Raw genomic sequence first — 24,762 nt, 5'->3', positions numbered from 1 at the left:
TGCCCAATGAACAGAAAAATAGCTTTCAAGGAATCGCTCACAAGTCCTATGTCATAGAAAAGTTGAATGAAATTGCGATAGTCTTCCAAAGAAGCATTAATTGAACCTATCTGGTACTTTGAGTGGACAACGAATGGTTGTTAAGACCTTAAAAGATAATTTTTCGAATGTTTTTTTGGACGTTAACCGATCTTAAACTTATTTTTGCGAACTCTAAGGCAACCTAAGTAATAACAGGACCCTCGTAATTTGTACTGCAACCAAAAACAATCTGCCTATTTGTTTTATCTTCATTTTTTGGCTTTATGACTTCTAAGCGACGAGTTTCCATATATGTTTTTTATTTTTTGGATATTTTGTTTTCGTAATTTGGTTTCCTTTTGGAATTTTATCGCATTATGCTAACATTGATAAATCCCATGGGCTCAAAAAAAATTAAAAGAATCATGGATAAAGTTTTCAGAGAAAATGTTTTGGATTAAATGGTTTTGTCAGTTTCTTCTTGCATTTTTCTAATGAATTCTTGGTTTTTGTGTTTATTTGTTATTGTTTTCATAGTCATAAGACTTATTCTGATGTCCTATTGCATGCTGGTCAACAAATAACAGCATCGTTTTCACTTTGAGGCGTAACGTAGCGTATTTATTGACTTCCGTGGAAATCTATTGAACTTAAAGTCGTTGATACTACGGGTTATCTCAAAAATTTCGTGGCCTCAAAATAATTGTCCATATTTGTTGATTTTTTGAAGTCTTATTGTTAAAGACAAAAGAATTTTATTGTTGTTAAAAGTTTAAATGAAAATAGAATTGTTTGTAGAGAAAAATTTGTTTTTTAATTGCTTCGACACTTTCGTCTCAGTTTTTTTAGAATTCAAAGTTTTTTCTGTTTTTTTTCTTTATGTATCCGTAAAGTGCTGAGAGGTCGCACAAGCATCTAATTGAGGATTGTATGAAAAATGGTACTCTATGCAGTTAGTTCATAGCGAATAGTCGTAAATTTTATGATATGATTCTTTTTTATTTTTTTTCGTTTTTTGTTATTTGTATTGTTTTTTTGTAAATTTTTTGTTGTTCTTTTCATCAACTTGTAGCTTTTTCTCATCATTGAAAGGTCCCATCAAGCTTCTTGTAATTCAAAAATTAATCTTACCAATGATTTTGTGTCGTAGTGATGTTTTGTTTCTGGAAAAATATGCGTTTTCATAAATATTTTGTGAGTGGTCAATATTGGTGTTTTTTATCTCTTCCTTTACCTTGTTCGCGCAATAACAGAGCTCTTTTAATTTCGATTGAGACCTAAATGAACTTCTTTAATTGTTCAGGTTCATTTTCACTCAATTAGTATAGATAACTTTTGAAATAAAAAAACAATATTTAGATAACTTCTGTGTCTTTAGTCCTGTTCTATGGCTTAGTCTAACAAAAAACAGGTCCTGTAAGTTTCGTAATGACATTATAGTAAGCTAATCGAGAATTATTTTGTTAAAAGCTAATGATTTTTAAGACGTTTGAAATTATTTGGTTTAAAAAATGTTGATATTTTTTGGACTTTCTCCTCTTTATTTTTTTGTTACCTAGTCTTATTAAGGAAAAGTCCCGTCTTCTGTATGATTAGGGTAAAAGAAAATTTGTGCAGTTAATGTCTTCTCTGATTGTATTTTGACGTTGTTTGCTAGGTGCTTTTACATTCAGATATTGAGGTTTTCCGTTAACTTTTTAGTTTCGCTTATTTTCTTTGTTTTCTTCTCGTAGTCTTTTTATTGGCAGATCTTGTGAGCGCTGTTATGAGGCATGGCATTATCGTATTCAATTAGTAGCTTGAGTGTAAAACGATTTTTTTAAAACTCAAACACCTATTTTATTGACAATTAAGTCAAAAATGTAGATCATCGGAAAAAATGTAGGTCCGAAATTCATGTGCACATTAATGAGCCTCCTTTATATATATATATATATATATATATATATATATATATATATATATATTTATATATAAAACATATATATATATATATACATATATATATATATATATATATATATATATATATATATCATAATTTTTTTGTATCTTTCATAATATATAATGATTAGAGACAATATGAAATGATTATGTACAATGAAAAGAGAAGTTTATCTCAATTTAGGTTAATCCAATTTACTTGAGAGGCAATGTTGTCTTGTGACTTGGTTTAATCTATATGTTTTAGTATTGTACTGAGTTGGCTTTCTACTAATGGCGATTACTATTATTCTCAATTTTCAATTGATATAAAGTTTTGATGTTATATAGTTTTGTAAGAGGAGAAAATTTGTTTCAAATGGACTGCTGGAGATTCGAAGTGCTGGCCTTGGGGCCTCTCGAAGTCCACAAAAACAGGTAGTTCGTGCCAGTTGCATAGATCAAGAAAGTTAATAATTAATTGGTTTAGTCAAGCGACTAATTTTTTATTTGTTTTCATTAATGGGACCATTATTGTTGATTGACTGAGTTAAATAGTCAACCATGTTTAGTTAGTTGTTGCTGGTTTATTAACTAGAGTTAATGATTTATAACTGGACTTATAAACCGAGTTAATACATCAAAAGAGGCTTTGAACATTCACTTTCTTTTGTTTTTTGCACTGGAGCGAACAATTCATAATTATCCATAATAAATTGGCTAGAATTGTTCCCGCTCATACAAAACAAAAAAAAGAAAACCAACTAAACATTCTGTCTCAAATTTTCAGCGTCTTAATTCTAAAGTGTTAAATCTCCAAAGTTTTTGTTTCAATTTTTTCCTTGCGGGAATAGCTTTGGATACCCGGGTTGCTCACAAAAATTCTTAGTAGTCATACTAGGTCATATATGATTTCCCAGAGATCATACAGGGATCGTATAAAAAATTCAAAGCCTAAAAATTGTAAAAACCTAAAAATTTCTTGGAAATCATACAAGGTCATATATGACACATAAAACAATGACTGGTGCCACAAATTCATTCTAAGCAGATATGCTGTGAATGAAATCCTCAAATTGGATGGCTAAACTTTTGAGGAAACATAAAACTACTCTGGTAATAACCCTTTAAGGGTTGATTCTGATAAATAGGGACTGATGTATGAGAGCTAAGAAACGCAAAAATTTGTAAGAACTGCTGTGAAGGCGTTACGCTCACATAATTTAGTATCTTATTTAGCCCTGATTTTAATAATTTAAACCAAGCAATTTTTAACTTTGATGTAATATAATTTATTTTCACTTTTACGTTGCTCATCCAGAATTTCGCCGCTTAATTTTTTAGCGTTGATCCTAAAAAAATTAATGTTGTGTGGCCAATAATGACCAGGAAGGGTTGTGGGAAGGGAGAGTTTTCTGCTTCAAGGTTTTACTGTGTTTGCCACAATTCAACGCATTCACCACCTTCCATTGTAAATGTTTTCACGTGGTTTCAATCTATTTTATAAGGAAAACAATTGTAACGAGTTGTAAGATTTGGAGAAATTGTTAGAAGGGGAATCTAACATGGAAAAGGTCAGTGGTTCGTGTCCCTCAGAGAGCGCTCTAAGCTTTCATAATAACATAGCCAAGGTCGAGGAAAAATTGGAAAATTATGCCAGATAAGCGGTGACAAGTTGTTTTTTTTTCACCGCAAATTTCGTACAAAATTTTTGCGGTGAAATTATGTAACTTCACCGCTACAGTAAGCGGTGAACTTACAAAAATTCACCACATTTCACCGCTTACTACAATTTACCTGCCTTACACGGGTTCAAACCTCTCACCTACTGCATGACATCCACTTCTTCTTCCATTGCCCCACCTTTCACTAATTTCTCGGGTTTTGAATTGAATTTAAATCAAAATCACTCTATTTTCTGTAAAACATGCGCGTTGAATTTTTGTAAGATTTGTGATTTTTAGCGGTGAAATTACATATTTTATCTGTGAAATGTTTACCGTTTACTCTAGTGGTAATTTTACATAAATTCACCGCTTAGAAAAAAGTGTCGAAAAGATGTAGGATTAATGCGTAATTTTAGGGGGGTTAAATCGATCAATTCCTCTCCTACTTCCCATTACCCCCTAATCTTACATCTTTTTGACACTTTTTTCTGATCGGTGAATTTATGTAAGTTCACCACTATCAAGCGATAAAGTTTTTTTCACCGCACTCACCGCCTGATTCATGTAATTTCACCTCATACACCGCGTATCTTACAATAGTTCCCGCATTCACCGCTTACCTTACATAATTTTGCGTTGAATGGATGTGACACCTCGACCCGGGAGGTGACAAATAAGGTTTTAAAATTCGATGCGTTGAAATTAGCGCCCCCTTTTACATAAATTCAACCTTTTCAGCTCATTAAACGCAAAATCATGTTGAAAATTTTGCCCTTCAAGTTTTTCATGCTTAACAGCAGGATTATTTTTCCTATTTGCGCACCCATTGCTCGGAGCCGGAGGTTTGGCTTGAACAATCACCGCCCTAATGTTTTGCATTGATGAAAACATATTCGCCGAGTGAAGTTTATACGGACCTCGTGTTCCTAGAGTACCTCATAATGAGCCCCTTGTTCTTAAAAGATTCAGAATTAAAGAAAAAACATGATGAAGTGAATTATTATTCTAATTGTCGAATTATTCGGTTGAATAATCATTGAAATTGTTGCAGTTGAAGTATTTTTCTGATTGAATTATTCAGATGAAAAATAGTTGAAAACAGGTTAAAAGAGTTGAATTAGGCTATCGAATGATTAATTTTATTTGATGGAATTTTCTACATATTAGGTGCTGTATTAATACGTAAAAGACAAATAAAAGTGCAGGCCAAAACCGTGAAAACTTTTTATTGTTATCTTATGTAAAAGTTATGTAAGATGATTGCTTGTTACTAAGCATAGTTTAAGTTGTCTTGTTACTGTAGTTTTACAATGTGACTACAAAAGTAGTTTATAACAGATAATTAGAGCCAAGTTATTTTATGGCCAATTTAAACCGTTTTTCAAAGTTGTTCATGCGCATTGTTAAGAAAAGAAAATATGAAAGAGCTAACTATTGTATTCAAGAGCTCGTTATGAATACAGGCAACCTACTTAAAAACTGTACATCGGAATTAAACCAATATATCTGAAAAATTTTAAATAGTTTTAACGACCTAAACTCAAGTATACGTTATCTACAGTTTTTATGTTCATCACAGAGAGTAAAATTCACCACACTCTTTTGACTTTTCAATTTTTGTTCTGAAGAACAAAATTAATCACTTGGTTAGTCTTTTAATAAATATTAAGTAACTTACCGAAGAGATTTAAAGTAAATCTTAAGTAGTTGTCATACACCCATTAGTTTAATTAAAACTTATATACAGAGTTTTAGTCTCAAAACATAAAACTCAGCTAACTTTTCTGATGGTTTCGTCACAGAATGAACAAAAAATTAATCAGTTGAGTAGTCTATTATGTTACAGTAAAAAGCTCGTTGGAGTCTAAAGTAGATGTCACGCACAAATTATGAAAGACTAGATTCTCATTTTGATCTCAGAAAATAAAACTCGGCACATTTTTCTGTCTTTTTGTTTGAAGAGAACAGAAAATTATTCAGTTGCCAAGCAGTTTGTGTATCAGTAATCAACTTGCTGACGAAGTAAAAAAGAAATCAATATTTGTCTTCACGTGCATTTGAAAATTTTGATTCACATTCGCTCGTTTTTGCCTAAAAATGGCCGCCAAAAATCTTCTCCAGGTGTTGCTGGGTTTGGGTTTCGTTACCGTGGCAGCTGCTGATTTCTTTGGGCAAATTGACTACGTCGATAACACAACCTCTTGCCAGAACACGTCAATCACTTTGACACAAACCTTCAAAATTGGTAAACAGGAAATAAACAGGTAACGAAAATGCTGAATTTTACTTTCTGGAACTATAAAAACGTTTATGTCGGTAACTATTTCCAAAAAAATACTAGCAATTTACAATAAAAGTATACAATTTACTAACAATAAAAAAATGATTGATATCAAAATTAGGCACCTCCAATTGAATACGTTTAACGTACATACTAAAAAATTTCAGGTAAATTTACCTGAACCAGGTTCAGGTAACCGGAAGTTTTGTTGAATTTCAGTCGTAAAAGCACCTGAACCCCACCTGAATTGCAGTTCAGGTAAATTTTTATCCGAGCGAGTTTAGGTGTGTTTGCCTGAAAATAGTTTTCGATTGCATTCAGCAGTGAAACGACAAAAAAATTCCTCAAACAAATCTTGAGTAAAACACAACAAACACGTTTTAGGAGAAACGTCAACACATTTATTAAGCAATTAATTTATTTTCTCAAGTTTGTGCAAAGTTGCAGTTAAGCTTAACATAACTTTTCCCAATCTTCAGTCCTACTGCTGTTTCTAGCTCAAACAATAGTTTCTCAAACCAATAGGGGTCTCTGAGGTGAACACCAATAGTTTCAGAATAACGGTTTTAAGAAACGTAAAACTTTTTAAAATCATAACAGGAAAAACAGTGATTTTAAAGTGTATCATCTTGAATTAATCATTCTCCGTTAGTTATTCATTTAACAACATTTATTCATGCATAAATTAGATCACTGGAACCCTGGATTCTACCATATTGGAAACGATTATGACGGAGGGTCCTCAATCAGCTTCCGTTTTTTGGAGTCTGTCAGATTCAGATTATTTTTTATTTTTTTTATTTTAGTTTGAACTGATTCATTTTTCCGACATAAGCAGTGCTTGAAAACCCTGTCTATCGAATTAAGGCGGTTTTGTTCGAGTTAGATGAATGTTTCTAAAACCGATCTCTTTACAAAAACTACGGGACAAAACAAAACATTTATGGAACAAATTTCAGCTGTTTGTTAAGTTTCGCAAAAATACAGTTAAGTTTAATATAAAACTTTCCAGCTCTTCAACCCTACTGATGATTTCAGCTATTTTCAGGTGAACACCAATATGCATTTGAATTAATGGATATATTCCGTTGGTGCCCATCCCAGTACCTTTTGCGCCCCAATTTAGAGAGAACGTGCCATTACACAGTATATAATTACGTAATAAGATGGCACGTACGTCTGGTGGTGCAAATAACAGGCGCCCACTAAGCTGGGGGACAGATCCGAATAGATGTATGAGTGTGTCTATGGGCATTGCTAATTAATTCATACGTTCGAAGCAATAACTCACAACATATGAAGAAAATATCAACCATGAACTTAGTCCTATGGCATCATCTGGAGTTACGGGCTTCGTAAAAGATTGTATTCTTGACCGTAAAGAGACATGAAAAAATAAATAACGCTCCGGAAATCAGCCAAACATTTTTTTTGGCCGCCAGAATATCAGCTGCATATGACTGGAGTTTGTGCGCGGAAATGAGTGTGTGTGAGTGTGTGTGCGCGTGTCTGTCCTTTCTGTCTGTCTGTCTGTCTGTCTGTCTGTCTGTCTGTCTGTCTGTCTGTCTGTCTGTCTGTCTGTCTGTCTGTCTGTCTGTCTGTTTGTAAGTTTGTACGTTTGTATGTGTGTGTGCTCACGCGTGTGTGTGTGCGTGCGTGCGTTTGTGTGTGTGTGCGTGTGTGTGTGTGTGTGTGTGTGTGTGTGTGTGTGTGTGTGTGTCTGTGTATGTGTGTGTGCGTGTGTTGTCTGTGTGTTGGGGGTGGGGTTGGGTGGGGGTAGCAGAGTATATGAGGAAAATCTGAAGCAACGGTAAATTTCTACTGCAGTATTTGATTATCTCTTGCCGCATAACTTGTCTTGCACTTTGTGCAATATGAAGAATGAAAAGAAAAGAATGGCAGAATATAGTAAAAAAATATGCATTGTGAAGTAATTTATGCAACTGTTGTAACCGCCACACGCTTTTTACCACGTGGTGCCTTCTTTATACCACACGTGAGGTCAAAATGTGATTTCCTCAGGAAAGAATGCACCGGATTTAGGTTTTTTTTTGAAGAAGGGGTCAAACTTTGGTTTTTCATTGGAGAATTGGGTCAGATATTGTTTGTTTTTAAAGAAGTGCCAGATTTTGGGCCAGTTTTTGGTTCATTGTTTTAAATATGGCTCAAATTTTTGATTTTTCCCAGATGAAGGGGGTCATATATTGATTTGTTCCAGGATATTCGAGCCCAGAATTTGGTTTGATTCTTTAGACGTGTGTCGAATATTTTTTTCGTACGAAAACTTGAGTCGGGTTTTATTTTGTTCTTGAAAAGTGTGGTCAAAATTTTGGTTTGTTTTTGTCAACGGGTGTCAAATTCTGGTTATTTCTTGACAAAAAGGCCAAAATTTGTTTTGTTCGAAAAATTGGTGAATTTTTAACTTGTTTTTGATTTATTTGATTGAATTTTGGCTTGTTCCTGTAGACGTGGGTCAGATTTGTGTTCGTTCCTGAAAAAGTTGGTTCGTCTTAAGTTTGTTCCTGACGTTCGTTCTTTTAAGTTCAATTATTTTCTTTCCTTGAAGAAGAATTCGATCTTTGGTTTGGTCCTAAGGAAGAAATTTTTATTTGTTTCTAAAGAAGACTGTCAATTTTTGTTTGTTCTTGTCAGCGTGAGTCATATTTTGGCTCTTGTCAGAAAGAAATGTCAATCTTCGCTTTGTTCCAGAAGAAGAGGTTCTATTTTTGAATTGTTCCTAAAAAATGTGGTCAGAGTTAGACTTGATCATGTTGATTTGAGTGCATTGGAGTTCATTTCTCAATTGGAATTTATTTGTAATGAGGATTACGGTTTCTATGTAAAAAGTATAAAACAAACTTTTGTTCTCAATTTTTGTTCTATTCTCAAAAAAAATGTGATAGATATATCTGCATTTCTTGGGGTGTATATTAAAAAATGATTTTGTTGGTCAGACAGAGGTTCCAGCCGTTTACAATTTGAACCAGCGAAAATAAAAAACAAACCACATTTTTTGTGTCAAGAAACTAAATTCTACTTAGGGAACTCCAATAAATTTCCAGTTTTTGAAGCGACACTAATTACAAAACTGACAAAAAGTTGGGCCAAAAACAACGATCATAAACGCGCAATGTCTGAGGGGCTAAAAATAAGGGAGAGGGGCACTTCGAGCCTGAAGCTCAGGCTCAGGTTCGAAGTCCCCCCCCCTCCCCTCAACCCCACCACTAACGCAAGAAAAGAGTTCCAAGACGTAGACCTGACTTAAGATTTTTGAACCTTCGAAACCTTTGTTGCCTAATACAGTCTGTATGATAATACAATACTGTCTACAGAACAGGGTTTTCAATTGGAGTTGATTTGTAATGAGGATTACAGTTTCTATGTAGAAAAATCATAAAACAAAACTTTTTCTCAGTTTTGTCAATCCTGAAACGTAAGTTTGATAAATATGTCTGCAATTGTTGGGTCGTATATTAAAAAGAGTTTTGTTGGTCACACAGAGGCTCCAACTGTTAACAATTTGAAACACCGCAATAAAAAAAACAATTTCTTAGTGTCAAGAAACTAAATTTTATTAATGGAACTCCAACAAAATTCCAGTTTTTGAGGCAACACTAAGTACAAGACTGACAAAAGGTCTGGCCAAACATAGCGCTCATAAACTCGCATTGTCTGTGGATCTCAAAAAATGGGTGGACTTCCAGCCTGAAGCTTAGGGTCAGGCTCGAAGTGCCCCCCTCACCCCACACCACCAACCCGAGAAAAGAGTTCTAAGACGTAGACCCTACTTAAGATTTTAAACTTTCGAAACTCACTTTTTTAACACAGTCTGTATGATAGTACAATAATGTCGACAGAACATGGTTTCTCAATTGGAGTTCATTTCAAATGAGGATTACAGTTTCTATGTACAAAAAGTATAAAACAAATTTGTTTCTCTTTTTTATCCATTCTCAAACACTAATTTGATAGATGTGTCTGCATTTTTTGGGTTGTATACAAATAAAAATTTGTTATTTACGCATAGTCTCGAACTGTTATCAATTTGGCCCAACGAAGGTAAAAAAAAAACAATTTCTCAGTGTCAAGAAACTAAATTTTACTCATGGAACTCTAACAAAATTCCAATTTTTGACGAGACACTAAGTACAAGACTAACAAAATGTCGGATCAAAAATAACGATCATAACCCTGCATTGTGTGAGAGGCCAAAAATAGTGGGGGCACTTCGAGCCTGAAGCTTAGGCTCAGTTTCGAATTGTCACCCTCGCTCCCCACCACCAACCCAAGAAAAGAGTTCTAAATCAAAGACCTGTTTTAAGATTTTTGAACCTTTGAAAATTTTATTGCTTAATACAGTCTGTATGATAAAACAAAACTGTCTGCAGAACAATGCTTGTCAATTGGAGTTGATTTGTAATTAGAATTACAGTTTCTATGTACGAAAATGTATAAAACAAAGTTTTTTCTCATTATTTTCACACATACATTTATTCGCTGGTCACACAGAACTCACACCGTTAACAATTTGGACCACCAAAAATAGAAAAAAAAACAATTTCTTAGTGTCAAGAAACTAAATTTTACTTATGGAACTCCAACAAAGCTCCAGTTTCTGACGCGACACTAAATACAAGTCTGACAAAAGTTCGGAAAAAAATAACTTACATGAGTTCGCATTGTCTGGGGGGCCAAAAGGGGGGCACTTCGAGCCTGAAGCTTGAGCGCAGGTTCGAAGTGCACCCTTGCCCCCACCACCACCAACCTAAGAAAAGAGTTCTAAAACGTAGACCTGACTTAAGATTTTTGAACCTTCGAAACTTTTATTGCCTAACACAGTCTGTATGATAATACAAAACTGTCTGCAGAACAAGGCTTGTCAATTGGAGTTGATTTGTAATTAGGACTACAGTTTACGAAAATGTACAAAAAAATGTTTTTTCTCATAATTTTCTTTTCTCAAACATACGTTTGATAGATTTTCTGCATTTCTTGTTTTGTACACAAAACAAAATTTCGTTGGTCACACAGAATCTCACACTGTTAACAATTTGGACCACCAAAAATAGAAAAAAAACAAATTCTTAGTGTCAAGAAACTAGTTTTACTTATGGAACTCCAACAAAACTCCAGTTTCTCACGCGACACTAAATACAAGTCTGACAAAAGGTCGGAGAAAAATAATTATCATGAATTTGCATTGTCTTGGGGGCCAAAAAAGGGGAGCATTTCGAGCCTTAAGCTTAAGCGCAGGTTCGAAGTGCCCCCCCCCTCGCCCCACCACCACCAACCTAAGAAAAGAGTTCTAAAACGTAGACCTGACTTAAGATTTTTGAACCTTCGAAACTTTTATCAACTAATACAGTCTGCATGATAATGCAATATTGTCTGTTGAACAGGGTTGCTCAGTTGGGTTGATTTGTAATGAGGATTACAGTTTCTATGCAAGAAAAAGTACAAAACAAAATTTTTCTCATTTTTTTCTTTTCCCAAACATAAGTTTGATAGATATGTCTGCTTTTCTTGGGCTGTACACAAAAAAGGATTTCGTTGGTCACACCGATGCTCCAATTGTTAACAATTGGATCATCAAAAGCAAAAAAACTATTTCTTAGTGTCAGGAAACTAAATTTTACTTATGGATATCCAACAAAATTCCTTTTTTTGACGAGACACTAAGTACAAGACTAACAAAATGTCGGATCAAAAATAACGATCATAACCGTGCATTGTGTGAGGGGCCAATAATAGTGGGGGCACTTCGAGCCTGAAGCTTAGGCTCAGTTTCGAATTTAATTTCCACCCTCACCCCCCACCACCAACCCAAGAAAAGAGTTCTAAAACGTAGACCTGACTCAAGATTTTTGAACTTTCGAAGTTTTATTGCCTAATACAGTCTTTTTGATACTGCATTATTGTCTGCAGAACAGGATTTGTCAGATGGAGTTGATTTGTAATGAGGATTACAGTTTCTACCTAAAAAGTGTATAAAACCAACATTTTTCTCATTTTTTTTCTCAAACATATGTTTGATAGATATGTCTGCATTTCTTGAGATGTATATAAAAAAGTTTTTTGGCTACACAGAGGCTTCAGCTGTTAACAATTTCGGCCAACGAAAGTTAAAAAAACAATTATTTCTTAGTGTCAAGAAACTAAATTGTACTTAAGGAACTCCAACAAAAATCCAGTTTTTGAAGCGACACTAAGTACAAGGCTGACAAAATGCCGGGCCAAAAATGACGATCAAAATCGGGCATTGTCTGAGCGGCCAAAGTAATGGTGGTGGGCTCTTCGAGTCTGAAGCTTAGGCTCAGGCTCAAAAATAACAATCATAAACGGGCAAGGTCTGAGAACTAAAAACTAAGGGGTAGGGGCACTTCGAGCCTGAAGCTCAGGCTCAGGTTCGAATTCCCCCCTCATCCCCACCACCAACTCAAGAAAAGAGTTCCAAGACGTAGACCTGACTTAAGATTTTTGAACCTTCGAAAACTTTGTTGCCTAATACAGTCTGTATGATAGTACAATACTGTCTACAGAACAGGGTTTTTAATTGGAGTTGATTTGTAATGAGGATTAGCGTTTCTATGTAGAAAAAATGTATAAAACAAAACTTTTTCTCAGTTTTGTCTATCCTCAAATGTAAGTTTGATAGATATGTCTGCATTTGTTGGGTTGTATATTAAAAAGAGTTTTGATGGTCACACAGAGGCTCCAACTGTTAACATTTTGAAATACCGCAAGTAAAAAAAAATTTCCTTATGTCAAGAAACTATGTTTTATTTATGGAACTCCAACAAAATTCCAGTTTTTGAGGCAACACTAAGTACAAGACTGACAAAAAGTCTGGCCAAACATAGCGCTCATAAACGCGCATTGTCTGTGGAGCCCAAAGAATGGGGGGACTTCCAGCCTGAAGCTTAGGGTCAGGCTCGAAGTGCCCCTCTCACCCCACACCACCAACCCGAGAAAAGAGTTCTAAGACGTAGACCCTACTTAAGATTTTAATCTTTCGAAACTCACTTTTTTAATGCAGTCTCTATGATAGTACAATAATCGACAGAACAGGGTTTCTCAATATGAGTTCATTTGTAATGAGGATTACAGTTTCTATGTAAAAAAATTCTAAAACAAATTCCTTTCTCTTCTATGCAAGAAAAAGTACAAAACAAAATTTTTCTCATTTTTTTCTTTTCCCAAACATAAGTTTGATAGATATGTCTGCTTTTCTTGGGCTGTACACAAAAAAGGATTTCGTTGGTCACACCGATGCTCCAATTGTTAACAATTGGATCATCAAAAGCAAAAAAACTATTTCTTAGTGTCAGGAAACTAAATTTTACTTATGGATATCCAACAAAATTCCTTTTTTTGACGAGACACTAAGTACAAGACTAACAAAATGTCGGATTAAAAATAACGATCCTAACCCTGCATTGTGTGAGAGGCCAAAAACAGTGGGGGCACTTCGAGCCTGAAGCTTAGGCTCAGTTTCGAATTGCCACCCTCACCCCCACCACCAACCCAAGAAAAGAGTTCTAAAACGTAGACCTGACTAAAGATTTTTGAACTTTCGAAATTTTATTGCCTAATACAGTCTTTTTGATACTGCATTATTGTCTGCAGAACAGGATTTGTCAGATGGAGTTGATTTGTAATGAGGATTACAGTTTCTATCTAAAAAAGTGTATAAAACCAACGTTTTTCTCATTTTTTTTCTCAAACATATGTTTGATAGATATGTCTGCATTTCTTGAGATGGATATAAAAAATTTTATTGGTTACACAGAGGCTTCAGCTGTTAACAATTTGGGCCAACGAAAATTTAAAAAAAAACAATTCCTTAGTGTCAGGAAACTAAATTGTTCTTAAGGAACTCAGTTTTTCTCAGTTTTGTCTATTTTCAAAAGTAAGTTTGATAGATATGTCTGCTTTTCTTTGGGTGTATATAAAAAAAATTCATTGGTAACACAGTGGCTCCAACCTATAGTATTTTGGACCACAGAAATTGAAAAAAAACGATTCCTTAGTGTCAAGAAACTAAATTGTACTTAAGGAACTCCAACAAAATTCCGGTTTTTGAAGCGACACTAAGTACAAGGCTGACAAACTGCCGGGTCAAAAATGACGATCATAAAGGCGCATTGTCTGTGGGGCCAAAATAATGGTGGGGGGCTCTTCGAGTCTGAAGTTAAGGCTCAGGCTCGAAGTGCCACCCTCACCCCAAACCACCAACTCAAGAACAAAGTTCTAAGACGTAGACCTGACTTAAGATTCTTGAGCATTCGAAACTTTTCGGCCTATTGCAGTCTGTGTGATAATACAATACTGTCTACAGAACAGGGTTTTTAATTGGAGTTGATTTGTAATGAGGATTACCGTTTCTATGTAGAAAAAATGTATAAAACAAAACTTTTTCTCAGTTTTGTCTATCCTCAAATGTAAGTTTGATAGATATGTCTGCATTTGTTGGGTTGTATATTAAAAAGAGTTTTGATGGTCACACAGAGGCTCCAACTGTTAACATTTTGAAATACCGCAAGTAAAAAAAAATTTCCTTAGTGTCAAGAAACTATGTTTTATTTATGGAACTCCAACAAAATTCCAGTTTTTGAGGCAACACTAAGTACAAGACTGACAAAAAGTCTGGCCAAACATAGCGCTCATAAACGCGCATTGTCTGTGGAGCCCAAAGAATGGGGGGACTTCCAGCCTGAAGCTTAGGGTCAGGCTCGAAGTGCCCCTCTCACCCCACACCACCAACCCGAGAAAAGAGTTCTAAGACGTAGACCCTACTTAAGATTTTAATCTTTCGAAACTCACTTTTTTAATGCAGTCTCTATGATAGTACAATAATCGACAGAACAGGGTTTCTTAATATGAGTTCATTTGTAATGAGGATTACAGTTTCTATGTAAAAAAATTCTAAAACAAATTCCTTTCTCTTCTATGCAAGAAAAAGTACAAAACAAAATTTTTCTCATTTTTTTCTTTTCCCAAACATAAGTTTGATAGATATGTCTGCTTTTCTTGGGCTGTACACAAAAAAGGATTTCGTTGGTCACACCGATGCTCCAATTGTTAACAATTGGATCATCAAAAGCAAAAAAACTATTTCTTAGTGTCAGGAAACTAAATTTTACTTATGGATATCCAACAAAATTCCTTTTTTTGACGAGACACTAAGTACAAGACTAACAAAATGTCGGATTAAAAATAACGATCCTAACCCTGCATTGTGTGAGAGGCCAAAAACAGTGGGGGCACTTCGAGCCTGAAGCTTAGGCTCAGTTTCGAATTGCCACCCTCACCCCCACCACCAACCCAAGAAAAGAGTTCTAAAACGTAGACCTGACTAAAGATTTTTGAACTTTCGAAATTTTATTGCCTAATACAGTCTTTTTGATACTGCATTATTGTCTGCAGAACAGGATTTGTCAGATGGAGTTGATTTGTAATGAGGATTACAGTTTCTATCTAAAAAAGTGTATAAAACCAACGTTTTTCTCATTTTTTTTCTCAAACATATGTTTGATAGATATGTCTGCATTTCTTGAGATGGATATAAAAAATTTTATTGGTTACACAGAGGCTTCAGCTGTTAACAATTTGGGCCAACGAAAATTTAAAAAAAAACAATTCCTTAGTGTCAGGAAACTAAATTGTTCTTAAGGAACTCAGTTTTTCTCAGTTTTGTCTATTTTCAAAAGTAAGTTTGATAGATATGTCTGCTTTTCTTTGGGTGTATATAAAAAAAATTCATTGGTAACACAGTGGCTCCAACCTATAGTATTTTGGACCACAGAAATTGAAAAAAAACGATTCCTTAGTGTCAAGAAACTAAATTGTACTTAAGGAACTCCAACAAAATTCCGGTTTTTGAAGCGACACTAAGTACAAGGCTGACAAACTGCCGGGTCAAAAATGACGATCATAAAGGCGCATTGTCTGTGGGGCCAAAATAATGGTGGGGGGCTCTTCGAGTCTGAAGTTAAGGCTCAGGCTCGAAGTGCCACCCTCACCCCAAACCACCAACTCAAGAACAAAGTTCTAAGACGTAGACCTGACTTAAGATTCTTGAGCATTCGAAACTTTTCGGGCTATTGCAGTCTGTGTGATAATACAATACTGTCTACAGAACAGGGTTTTTAATTGGAGTTGATTTGTAATGAGGATTACCGTTTCTATGTAGAAAAAATGTATAAAACAAAACTTTTTCTCAGTTTTGTCTATCCTCAAATGTAAGTTTGATAGATATGTCTGCATTTGTTGGGTTGTATATTAAAAAGAGTTTTGATGGTCACACAGAGGCTCCAACTGTTAACATTTTGAAATACCGCAAGTAAAAAAAAATTTCCTTAGTGTCAAGAAACTATGTTTTATTTATGGAACTCCAACAAAATTCCAGTTTTTGAGGCAACACTAAGTACAAGACTGACAAAAAGTCTGGCCAAACATAGCGCTCATAAACGCGCATTGTCTGTGGAGCCCAAAGAATGGGGGGACTTCCAGCCTGAAGCTTAGGGTCAGGCTCGAAGTGCCCCTCTCACCCCACACCACCAACCCGAGAAAAGAGTTCTAAGACGTAGACCCTACTTAAGATTTTAATCTTTCGAAACTCACTTTTTTAATGCAGTCTCTATGATAGTACAATAATCGACAGAACAGGGTTTCTCAATATGAGTTCATTTGTAATGAGGATTACAGTTTCTATGTAAAAAAATTCTAAAACAAATTCCTTTCTCTTCTTTTTCCATTCTCAAACACAAATCTAATAGACGCGTCTGCATTTCCTGGGTTTTATACAAAAAAAAAAATTTTTGTTGGTCACAGTTAGGCTCCAACTGTTAAAAATATGGCCCACCGAAAGTAAAAAAAGAAATTTCTCAGTGTCAAGAAACTAAATTTTACTTATTGAACTCCAACAAAATTCCAGTTTTTGACGCCACACTAAGTACAAAACTGGCAAAAGGTCGGTCCAAAGGTAACGATTATAAAAGCGCAATGTCTGAGGGGCCAGAAAAGAGGGGGGCACTTAAGATTTTGAACCTTCGAAAATTTTATTGCCTAATACGGTCTGTACGATAGTACAATACTGCCTACAGAACAGGGTTTTCAATTGGAGTTGATTTGTAATGAGGATTACCGTTTCTATGTAAAAAAAAGTATAAAACAAAACTTTTTCTCAGTTTTGTCTATCCTCCAATTTAAGTTTGATAGATATGTCTGCACTTGTTGGGTTGTATAACAAAAAGAGTTTTGTTGGTCACACAGAGGCTCCAACTCTTAACATTTTGAAAAACCGCAAGTAAAAAAAACAATTTTTAGTGTCAAGAAACTAAATTTTATTTATGGAACTCCAACAAAATTCCAGTTTTTGACGCGACACTAAGTACAAGACTGATAAAAGGTCGGGCCAAACATAGCGCTCATAAACGCGCATTGTCTGTGGAGCCCAAAGAATGGGGGGACTTCCAGCCTGAAGCTTAGGGTCAGGCTCGAAGTGCCCCCCTCACCCCACACCACCAACCGAGAAAAGAGTTCTAAGACGTAGACCCTACTTAAGATTTTAAACTTTTGAAACTCACTTTTTTAATAGATTCTCTATGATAGTACAATAATCGACAGAACAGGGACTCAATATGAGTTCATTTGTAATGAGGATTACAGTTTCCACGTAAAAAAAATAAAACAAATTCCTTTCTCTTTTTTTCCATTTTCAAACACAAATTCAATAGATGAGTCTGCATTTCTTGGGTTTTATACAAAAAAAAATTTCGTTGGTCACAGTTAGGCTCCAACTGTTAACAATATGGCCCACCGAAAGTAAAAAAAAACAATTTCTCAGTGTCAAGAAACTTAATTTTACTTATGGAACTCCAACAAAATTCCAGTTTTTGACGCCACACTAAGTTCAAAACTGACAAAAGGTCGGTCCAAAGGTAACGATTATAAAAGCGCAATGTCTGAGGGGCCAGAAAAGAGGGCGGCACTTAAGATTTTGAACCTTCGAAAATTTTATTGCCTAATACAGTCTGTTTGATAATACAATTTTGTATGCAGAACAAGGCTTCTCAATTGGAGTTGTTTTGTAATTAGGATTACGGTTTCTATGTACGAAAATGTATAAAACAAAGTTTTTTCTCATTATTTTCTTTTCTCAAACATAAGTTTGATAGATTTTTTGCATTTCTTGTTTTGTACACAAAACAAAAATTCGTTGGTCACACAGAATTTCACAACGTTAACAATTTGGACTACCAAAAATAGAAAAAAATCAATTTCTTAGTGCCAAGAAACTAAGTTTTACTTATGGAAGTCCAACAAAATTCCAGTTTCTCACAAGACACTAAATACAAATCTGACAAAAGGTCGGAAAAAAACAACTTACATGAATTCGCATTGTCTGGGGGGCCAAAAAGGGGGGCACTTCGAGCCTGAAGCTTAAGCGCAGGTTCGAAGTGCCCCCCTCGTCCCCACCATCACCAACCTCATAAAAGAGTTCTAAAACGTAGACCTGACTTCAGATTTTTGAACCTTCGAAAGTTTTATTGCCTAATACAGTCTGTATGATAATACAATAATGTCTGCAGAACAAGGTTTCTCAATTGGAGTTAATTTGTAATTAGGATTACAGTTTCCATGTACGAAAATGTATAAAACAATATTTTATCTAATTATTTTCCTTTCTGAAACATACGTTTGATAGATTTTCTGCATTTCTTGTTTTTTACACAAAACAAAATTCCGTTGGTCACACAGAATTTCACAACGTTAACAATTTGGACTACCAAAAATAGAATAAAATCAATTTCTTAGTGTCAAGAAACTAAATTTTGCTTATGGAACTCCATCAAAGTTCCAGTTTCTGACGCGACACTAAATACAAGTCTGTCAAAAGGTCGGAAAAAAAATAACTTACATGAATTGGCTTTGTCTGGGGGCAAAAGAGGGGGGGCACTTCGAGCCTGAAGCTTAAGCGCAAGTTCGAAGTGCCCCCCCCTCGCCCCCACCACCACCAACCTAAGAAAAGAGTTCTAAAACGTAGACCTGACTTCAGATTTTTAAACCTTCGAAAGTTTTATTGCCTAATACAATCTGTATGATAATACAATAATGTCTGCAGAACAAGGCTTCTCAATTGGAGTTAATTTGTAATTAGGATTACAGTTTCCATGTACGAAAATGTATAAAACAATATTTTTTCTAATTATTTTCTTTTCTGAAACATACGTTTGATAGATTTTCTGCATTTCTTGTTTCTTAGACAAAACAAAATTCCGTTGGTCACACAGAATTTCACAACGTTAACAATTTGGACTATCAAAAATAGAATAAAATCAATTTCTTAGTGCCAAGAAACTAAGTTTTACTTATGGAAGTCCAACAAAATTCCAGTTTCTCACAAGACACTAAATACAAATCTGACAAAAAGTCGGAAAAAAACAACTTACATGAATTCGCATTGTCTGGGGGGCCAAAAAGGGGGGCACTTCGAGCCTGAAGCTTAAGCGCAGGTTCGAAGTGCCCCCCTCGTCCCCACCATCACCAACCTCATAAAATAGTTCTAAAACGTAGACCTGACATAAGATTTTTGAACCTTCGAAACTTTTTTTGCCTAACTCAGTCTGTATGATAATACAATAATGTCTGCAGAACAAGGCTTCTCAATTGGAGTTGATTTGTAATTAGGATTACAGTTTCCTTGTACGAAAATGTATAAAACAACCTTTTTTCTAATTATTTTCTTTTCTCAAACATACGTTTGATAGATTTTCTGCATTTCTTGTTTTCTACACAAAACAAAATTCCCTTGGTCACTTAGAATTTCACACCGTTAACAATTTGGACCACCAAAAATAGAAAAAAAACAATTTCTTAGTGTCAAGAAACTAAGTTTTTACTTATGGAAGTCCAACAAAATTCCAGTTTCTCACGCGACACTAAATACAAATCTGACAAAAGGTCGGAAAAAAATAACTTACACGAATTCGCATTGTCTGGGGGCCAAAAAGGGGAGCACTTCGAGCCTAAAGCTTAAGCGAAGGTTCGAAGTGCCCCCTCGCCCCCACCACCACCAACCTAAGAAAAGAGTTCTAAAACGTAGACCTGATTTAAGATTTTTGAACCTTCGAAACTTTTATCAACTAATACAGTCTGCATGATAATGCAATATTGTCTGTTGAACAGGGTTGCTCAGTTGGGTTGATTTGTAATGAGGATTACAGTTTCTATGCAAGAAAAAGTACAAAACAAAATATTTCTCATTTCTTTCTTTTCCCAAACGTAAGTTTGATAGATATATCTGCTTTTCTTGGGGTGTACACAAAAAAAGATATCGTTGGTCACACAGATGCTCCAATTGTTAACAATTTGGACCATCGAAAGCAAAAAAAAAGAATTTCTTAGTGTCAAGAAACTAACTTTTACTTATGGAACTCCAACAAAATTCCAATTTTTGACGAGACACTAAGTACAAGACTAACAAAATGTCGGATTAAAAATAACGATCATAACCCTGCATTGTGTGAGAGGCCAAAAACAGTGGGGGCACTTCGAGCCTGAAGCTTAGGCTCAGTTTCGAATTGCCACCCTCACCCCCACCACCAACCCAAGAAAAGAGTTCTAAAACGTAGACCTGACTAAAGATTTTTGAACTTTCGAAATTTTATTGCCTAATACAGTCTTTTTGATACTGCATTATTGTCTGCAGAACAGGATTTGTCAGATGGAGTTGATTTGTAATGAGGATTACAGTTTCTATCTAAAAAAGTGTATAAAACCAACGTTTTTCTCATTTTTTTTCTCAAACATATGTTTGATAGATATGTCTGCATTTCTTGAGATGGATATAAAAAATTTTATTGGTTACACAGAGGCTTCAGCTGTTAACAATTTGGGCCAACGAAAATTTAAAAAAAAAAACAATTCCTTAGTGTCAGGAAACTAAATTGTTCTTAAGGAACTCAGTTTTTCTCAGTTTTGCCTATTTTCAAAAGTAAGTTTGATAGATATGTCTGCTTTTCTTGGGGTGTATATAAAAAAATTCATTGGTCAGACAGTGGCTCCAACCAATAGTATTTTGGACCACAGAAATTGAAAAAAAAACGATTACTTAGTGTCAAGAAACTAAAATTGTACTTAAGGAACTCCAACAAATTCCAGTTTTTGAAGCGACACTAAGTACAAGGCTGACAAACTGCCGGGTCAAAAATGACGATCATAAAGGCGCATTGTCTGTGTGGCCAAAATAATGGTGGGGGGATCTTCGAGTCTGAAGCTGAGGCCCAGGCTCGAATTGCCACCCTCATCCCCACCACCAACCCAAAAAAGAGTTCTAAAACGTAGACCTGACTCAAGATTTTTGAAGTTTCGAAATTCTATTGCCTAATACAGTCTTTTTGATACTGCATTAATGTCTGCGGAACAGGATTTGTCAGATGGAGTTGATTTGTAATGAGGATTACAGTTTCTATCTAAAAAAGTGTATAAAACCAACGTTTTTCTCATTTTTTTCTTAAACATATGTTTGATAGATATGTCTGCATTTCTTGAGATGGAGATAAAAAGTTTTATTGGTTACACAGAGGCTTCAGCTGTTAACAATTTGGGCCAACGAAAATTAAAAAAAAACAATTCCTTAGTGTCAGGAAACTAAATTGTTCTTAAGGAACTCAGTTTTTCTCAGTTTTGTCTATTTTCAAAAGTAAGTTTGATAGATATGTCTGCTTTTCTTTGGGTGTATATAAAAAAAATTCATTGGTAACACAGTGGCTCCAACCTATAGTATTTTGGACCACAGAAATTGAAAAAAAACGATTCCTTAGTGTCAAGAAACTAAATTGTACTTAAGGAACTCCAACAAAATTCCGGTTTTTGAAGCGACACTAAGTACAAGGCTGACAAACTGCCGGGTCAAAAATGACGATCATAAAGGCGCATTGTCTGTGGGGCCAAAATAATGGTGGGGGGCTCTTCGAGTCTGAAGTTAAGGCTCAGGCTCGAAGTGCCACCCTCACCCCAAACCACCAACTCAAGAACAAAGTTCTAAGACGTAGACCTGACTTAAGATTCTTGAGCATTCGAAACTTTTCGGCCTATTGCAGTCTGTGTGATAATACAATATTGTCTGCAGAACGGGCTTTCTCAATTAGAGTTCATTTGTAATGAGAATTACAGTTTCTATGTAAAAATTTGTAAAACAATCTTTTTTCTCAGTTTTGTCTTTTCTCAAAAGTAAGTTTGATAGATATGTCTGCTTTTCTTGGGGTGTATATAAAAAATTTTCCTTGGTCACACAGAGGCTCCAACCGCTAATATTTTGGACCACAAAAATTGAAAAAAAAAAACAGTTTTTTGATCTCAGGAAAAAAAATTACTTAAAAAACTCCTACAAATTTCCAGTTTTGACGCGACACTATGTACAAGACCGACAAAAAGTCGAGTCAAAAACGAGGCTTATAAACGCGCATTGTCTTAGGAGCCCAAAAATGCGCAGGAACTTGGAGTCTGAAGCTTAGGCTCAGGCTCGAAGTGCCCCCCTCACCCCCCCCCCCAAACACTCACCCGAGAAAAGAGTTCTAAGACGTAGACCCTACTTAAAATTTAAAACTTTTGAACATATATTTTTAATACAGTCTTTATGATACTACAATAATGTCGGCAGAACAGGGTTTCTCAATTGGAGTTCATTTTTTCAATGAGGATTACTGTTTCCATGTAAAAAAGTATGAAACAAACTTTTTTTCTCAGTGTTGTCTATCTCATACATATGTTTGGTAGATATGTCCGCTTTTCTTGGGGTGTTTATCAAAAAAAGGATGCTGTTGGTCACACAGAGGCTCCAACATTTTTTCACAAACAAAAATTTCAGCCCTTAAACCACAATACCTGGTTATTTTCTTGAGCTTCTTCAACATTTGTTTGTGAAGAGCACCTTTTAGCAGGCCAATTAATACAAACAAACTTTCTTGAAAATTAGATTCAAAGTTCTTGAAATTAGATTAGCTTGAAACTAATTAGCTGTGCCCAGAACCTCTTCTTTTTTAACTTACTGAGTACAAAACTCCAATCAGTGAACCAAGTTTCTTATTAAACCCACGTGTTTCATTAACTGGTCCTGAAGAATATTTTTCGGATATTCCACATAGTCCGGATGGAATTAGAAACTTCCAACAAACATTTCAAAATTATCATTTGTGCAAAAGTTTCTAGGTGATTGAAGATGGTGCGATAATATTGCGTTCCCTTAGAATTTATACTACTTTAATTGGTTTTTTCTTATTTTTCTTGTACTTTGAATTGCTAGAACGTTTCTTTGTTGCACGCAGCAAACTTCTGATCAATCAAAGACGTCCTGAAATTTTGAACCTAATAAGGTTGACATGCAAAAGTTTGATCAATTTCAAGTTTTTGTCCTTCTAGTCAGATAAATTCAAATGAAAATGGTTGTCCGGCCAAACTTGAATTTGGTCCTCAAATTGGAACTTGAATATGGACAAGTTCAACTCTAAATTTGATACGGGTTCTTAGCTTGAATCTGGTCAAAAAATATGGGTAAAGAAAAAAAGCGGACCAAAATTGAATATGGGTGGAATTTAAACCATGTTCAAGTTTGGATATTACCACCACCACCACTACTACTACTACTACTACTACTACTACTACTACTACTACTACTACTACTACTACTACTACTACTACTACTACTACTACTACTACTACTACTACTACTACTACTACTACTACTACTACTACTACTACTACTACTACTACTACTACTACTACTACTACTACTACTACTACTACTACTACTACTACTACTACTACTACTACTACTACTACTACTACTACTACTACTACTACTACTACTACTACTACTACTACTACTACTACTACTACTACTACTACTACTACTACTACTACTACTACTACTACTACTACTACTACTACTACTACTACTACTACTACTACTACTACTACTACTACTACTACTACTACTACTACAACTACTACTACTACTACTACTACTACTACTACTACTACTACTACTACTACTACTACTACTGTTTCAACACTTTAATTCCAAATATGAAATAAAGGCACGGTTGGCAACAAATACAAATACAAATACAAATACAAACAAAACAAGAAGAGTTATTTGTTTGGTTATTCTGTGAAGTGCTGTACGACGAAATTGTTGAAGGCATTCTTTGACCCGGTTGCTGCTTTCTCCTGCAATCTGGTGAACGATACTTTGTTTCGTACACAGTCTCCTTCGATTTGACTCATCCACGTTTTCCGTTGCCCCCCAGGAGCGCGTCTGGCATGGCCGTATTGATCGGGCGGGTCCCAATCGAAGGCACTGCGGGCTAATCTTCCTGGTTCCATTCTCTGGATGTGACCGTACCATTTTATCCGTTTGAGCATGATCATCGTGGATAGTTGGGGCATTCGCGATCTTGACATAATTTCATCGTTCGTTGCTTTCTCCAGATATGACACACGTAGAATTCTCCGAAGACAACCACAGTGGAAACTCTCAAGTTTTCTCTCCATTAATTTCGAAAGAGTCCAAGTCTCTGAGCTGTACAGCACGGCTGATAAAACGAGTGCTTTGTACAAAGTGCACTTGAGGTGCACGCTGAGCTGCTTGCTCTTCCAGAGATTTTGGAAGTTAGCAAACCGTTGTCTACCTTCTGCAAGTTTGCAATTGACTTCCTGGAGGTCTCCATGCTTGAGGCTGACATATGATCCGAGATACTTGAACGCTTCTATGTTTTCAAACTCGTTTCCGATAACATCTTGTACTTTGCAGGAAAACACGCGTGTGGCAGCTGCTTTAGGTTTGCCACAGTATCTCGATTGGTG

General features: G+C 35.4%; 1 protein-coding gene across 1 annotated transcript in view; it reads left to right on the top strand.

The window, feature by feature from the left end:
- The first annotated feature begins 5,456 nt into the window (after nt 1-5,456).
- LOC142356394 (uncharacterized) overlaps nt 5,457-24,762 on the top strand; it is a 64,281-nt gene continuing 44,975 nt past the window's right edge. The window contains exon 1 of the mRNA XM_075408315.1: nt 5,457-5,875. Within this exon, the coding sequence (XP_075264430.1) occupies nt 5,709-5,875 (167 nt within the window). The 5' untranslated portion in view covers nt 5,457-5,708. The remainder of the gene's footprint in view (nt 5,876-24,762) is intronic.

Source organism: Convolutriloba macropyga, unplaced genomic scaffold, assembly GCF_964194025.1.
Source record: "Convolutriloba macropyga unplaced genomic scaffold, txConMacr16.3 SCAFFOLD_995, whole genome shotgun sequence".
In the NCBI taxonomy this organism is placed as follows: domain Eukaryota; kingdom Metazoa; phylum Xenacoelomorpha; order Acoela; family Convolutidae; genus Convolutriloba; species Convolutriloba macropyga.
The sequence above is the reverse complement of the archived record's forward strand: the minus strand, read 5'-3'. Positions and strand labels throughout refer to the sequence as shown.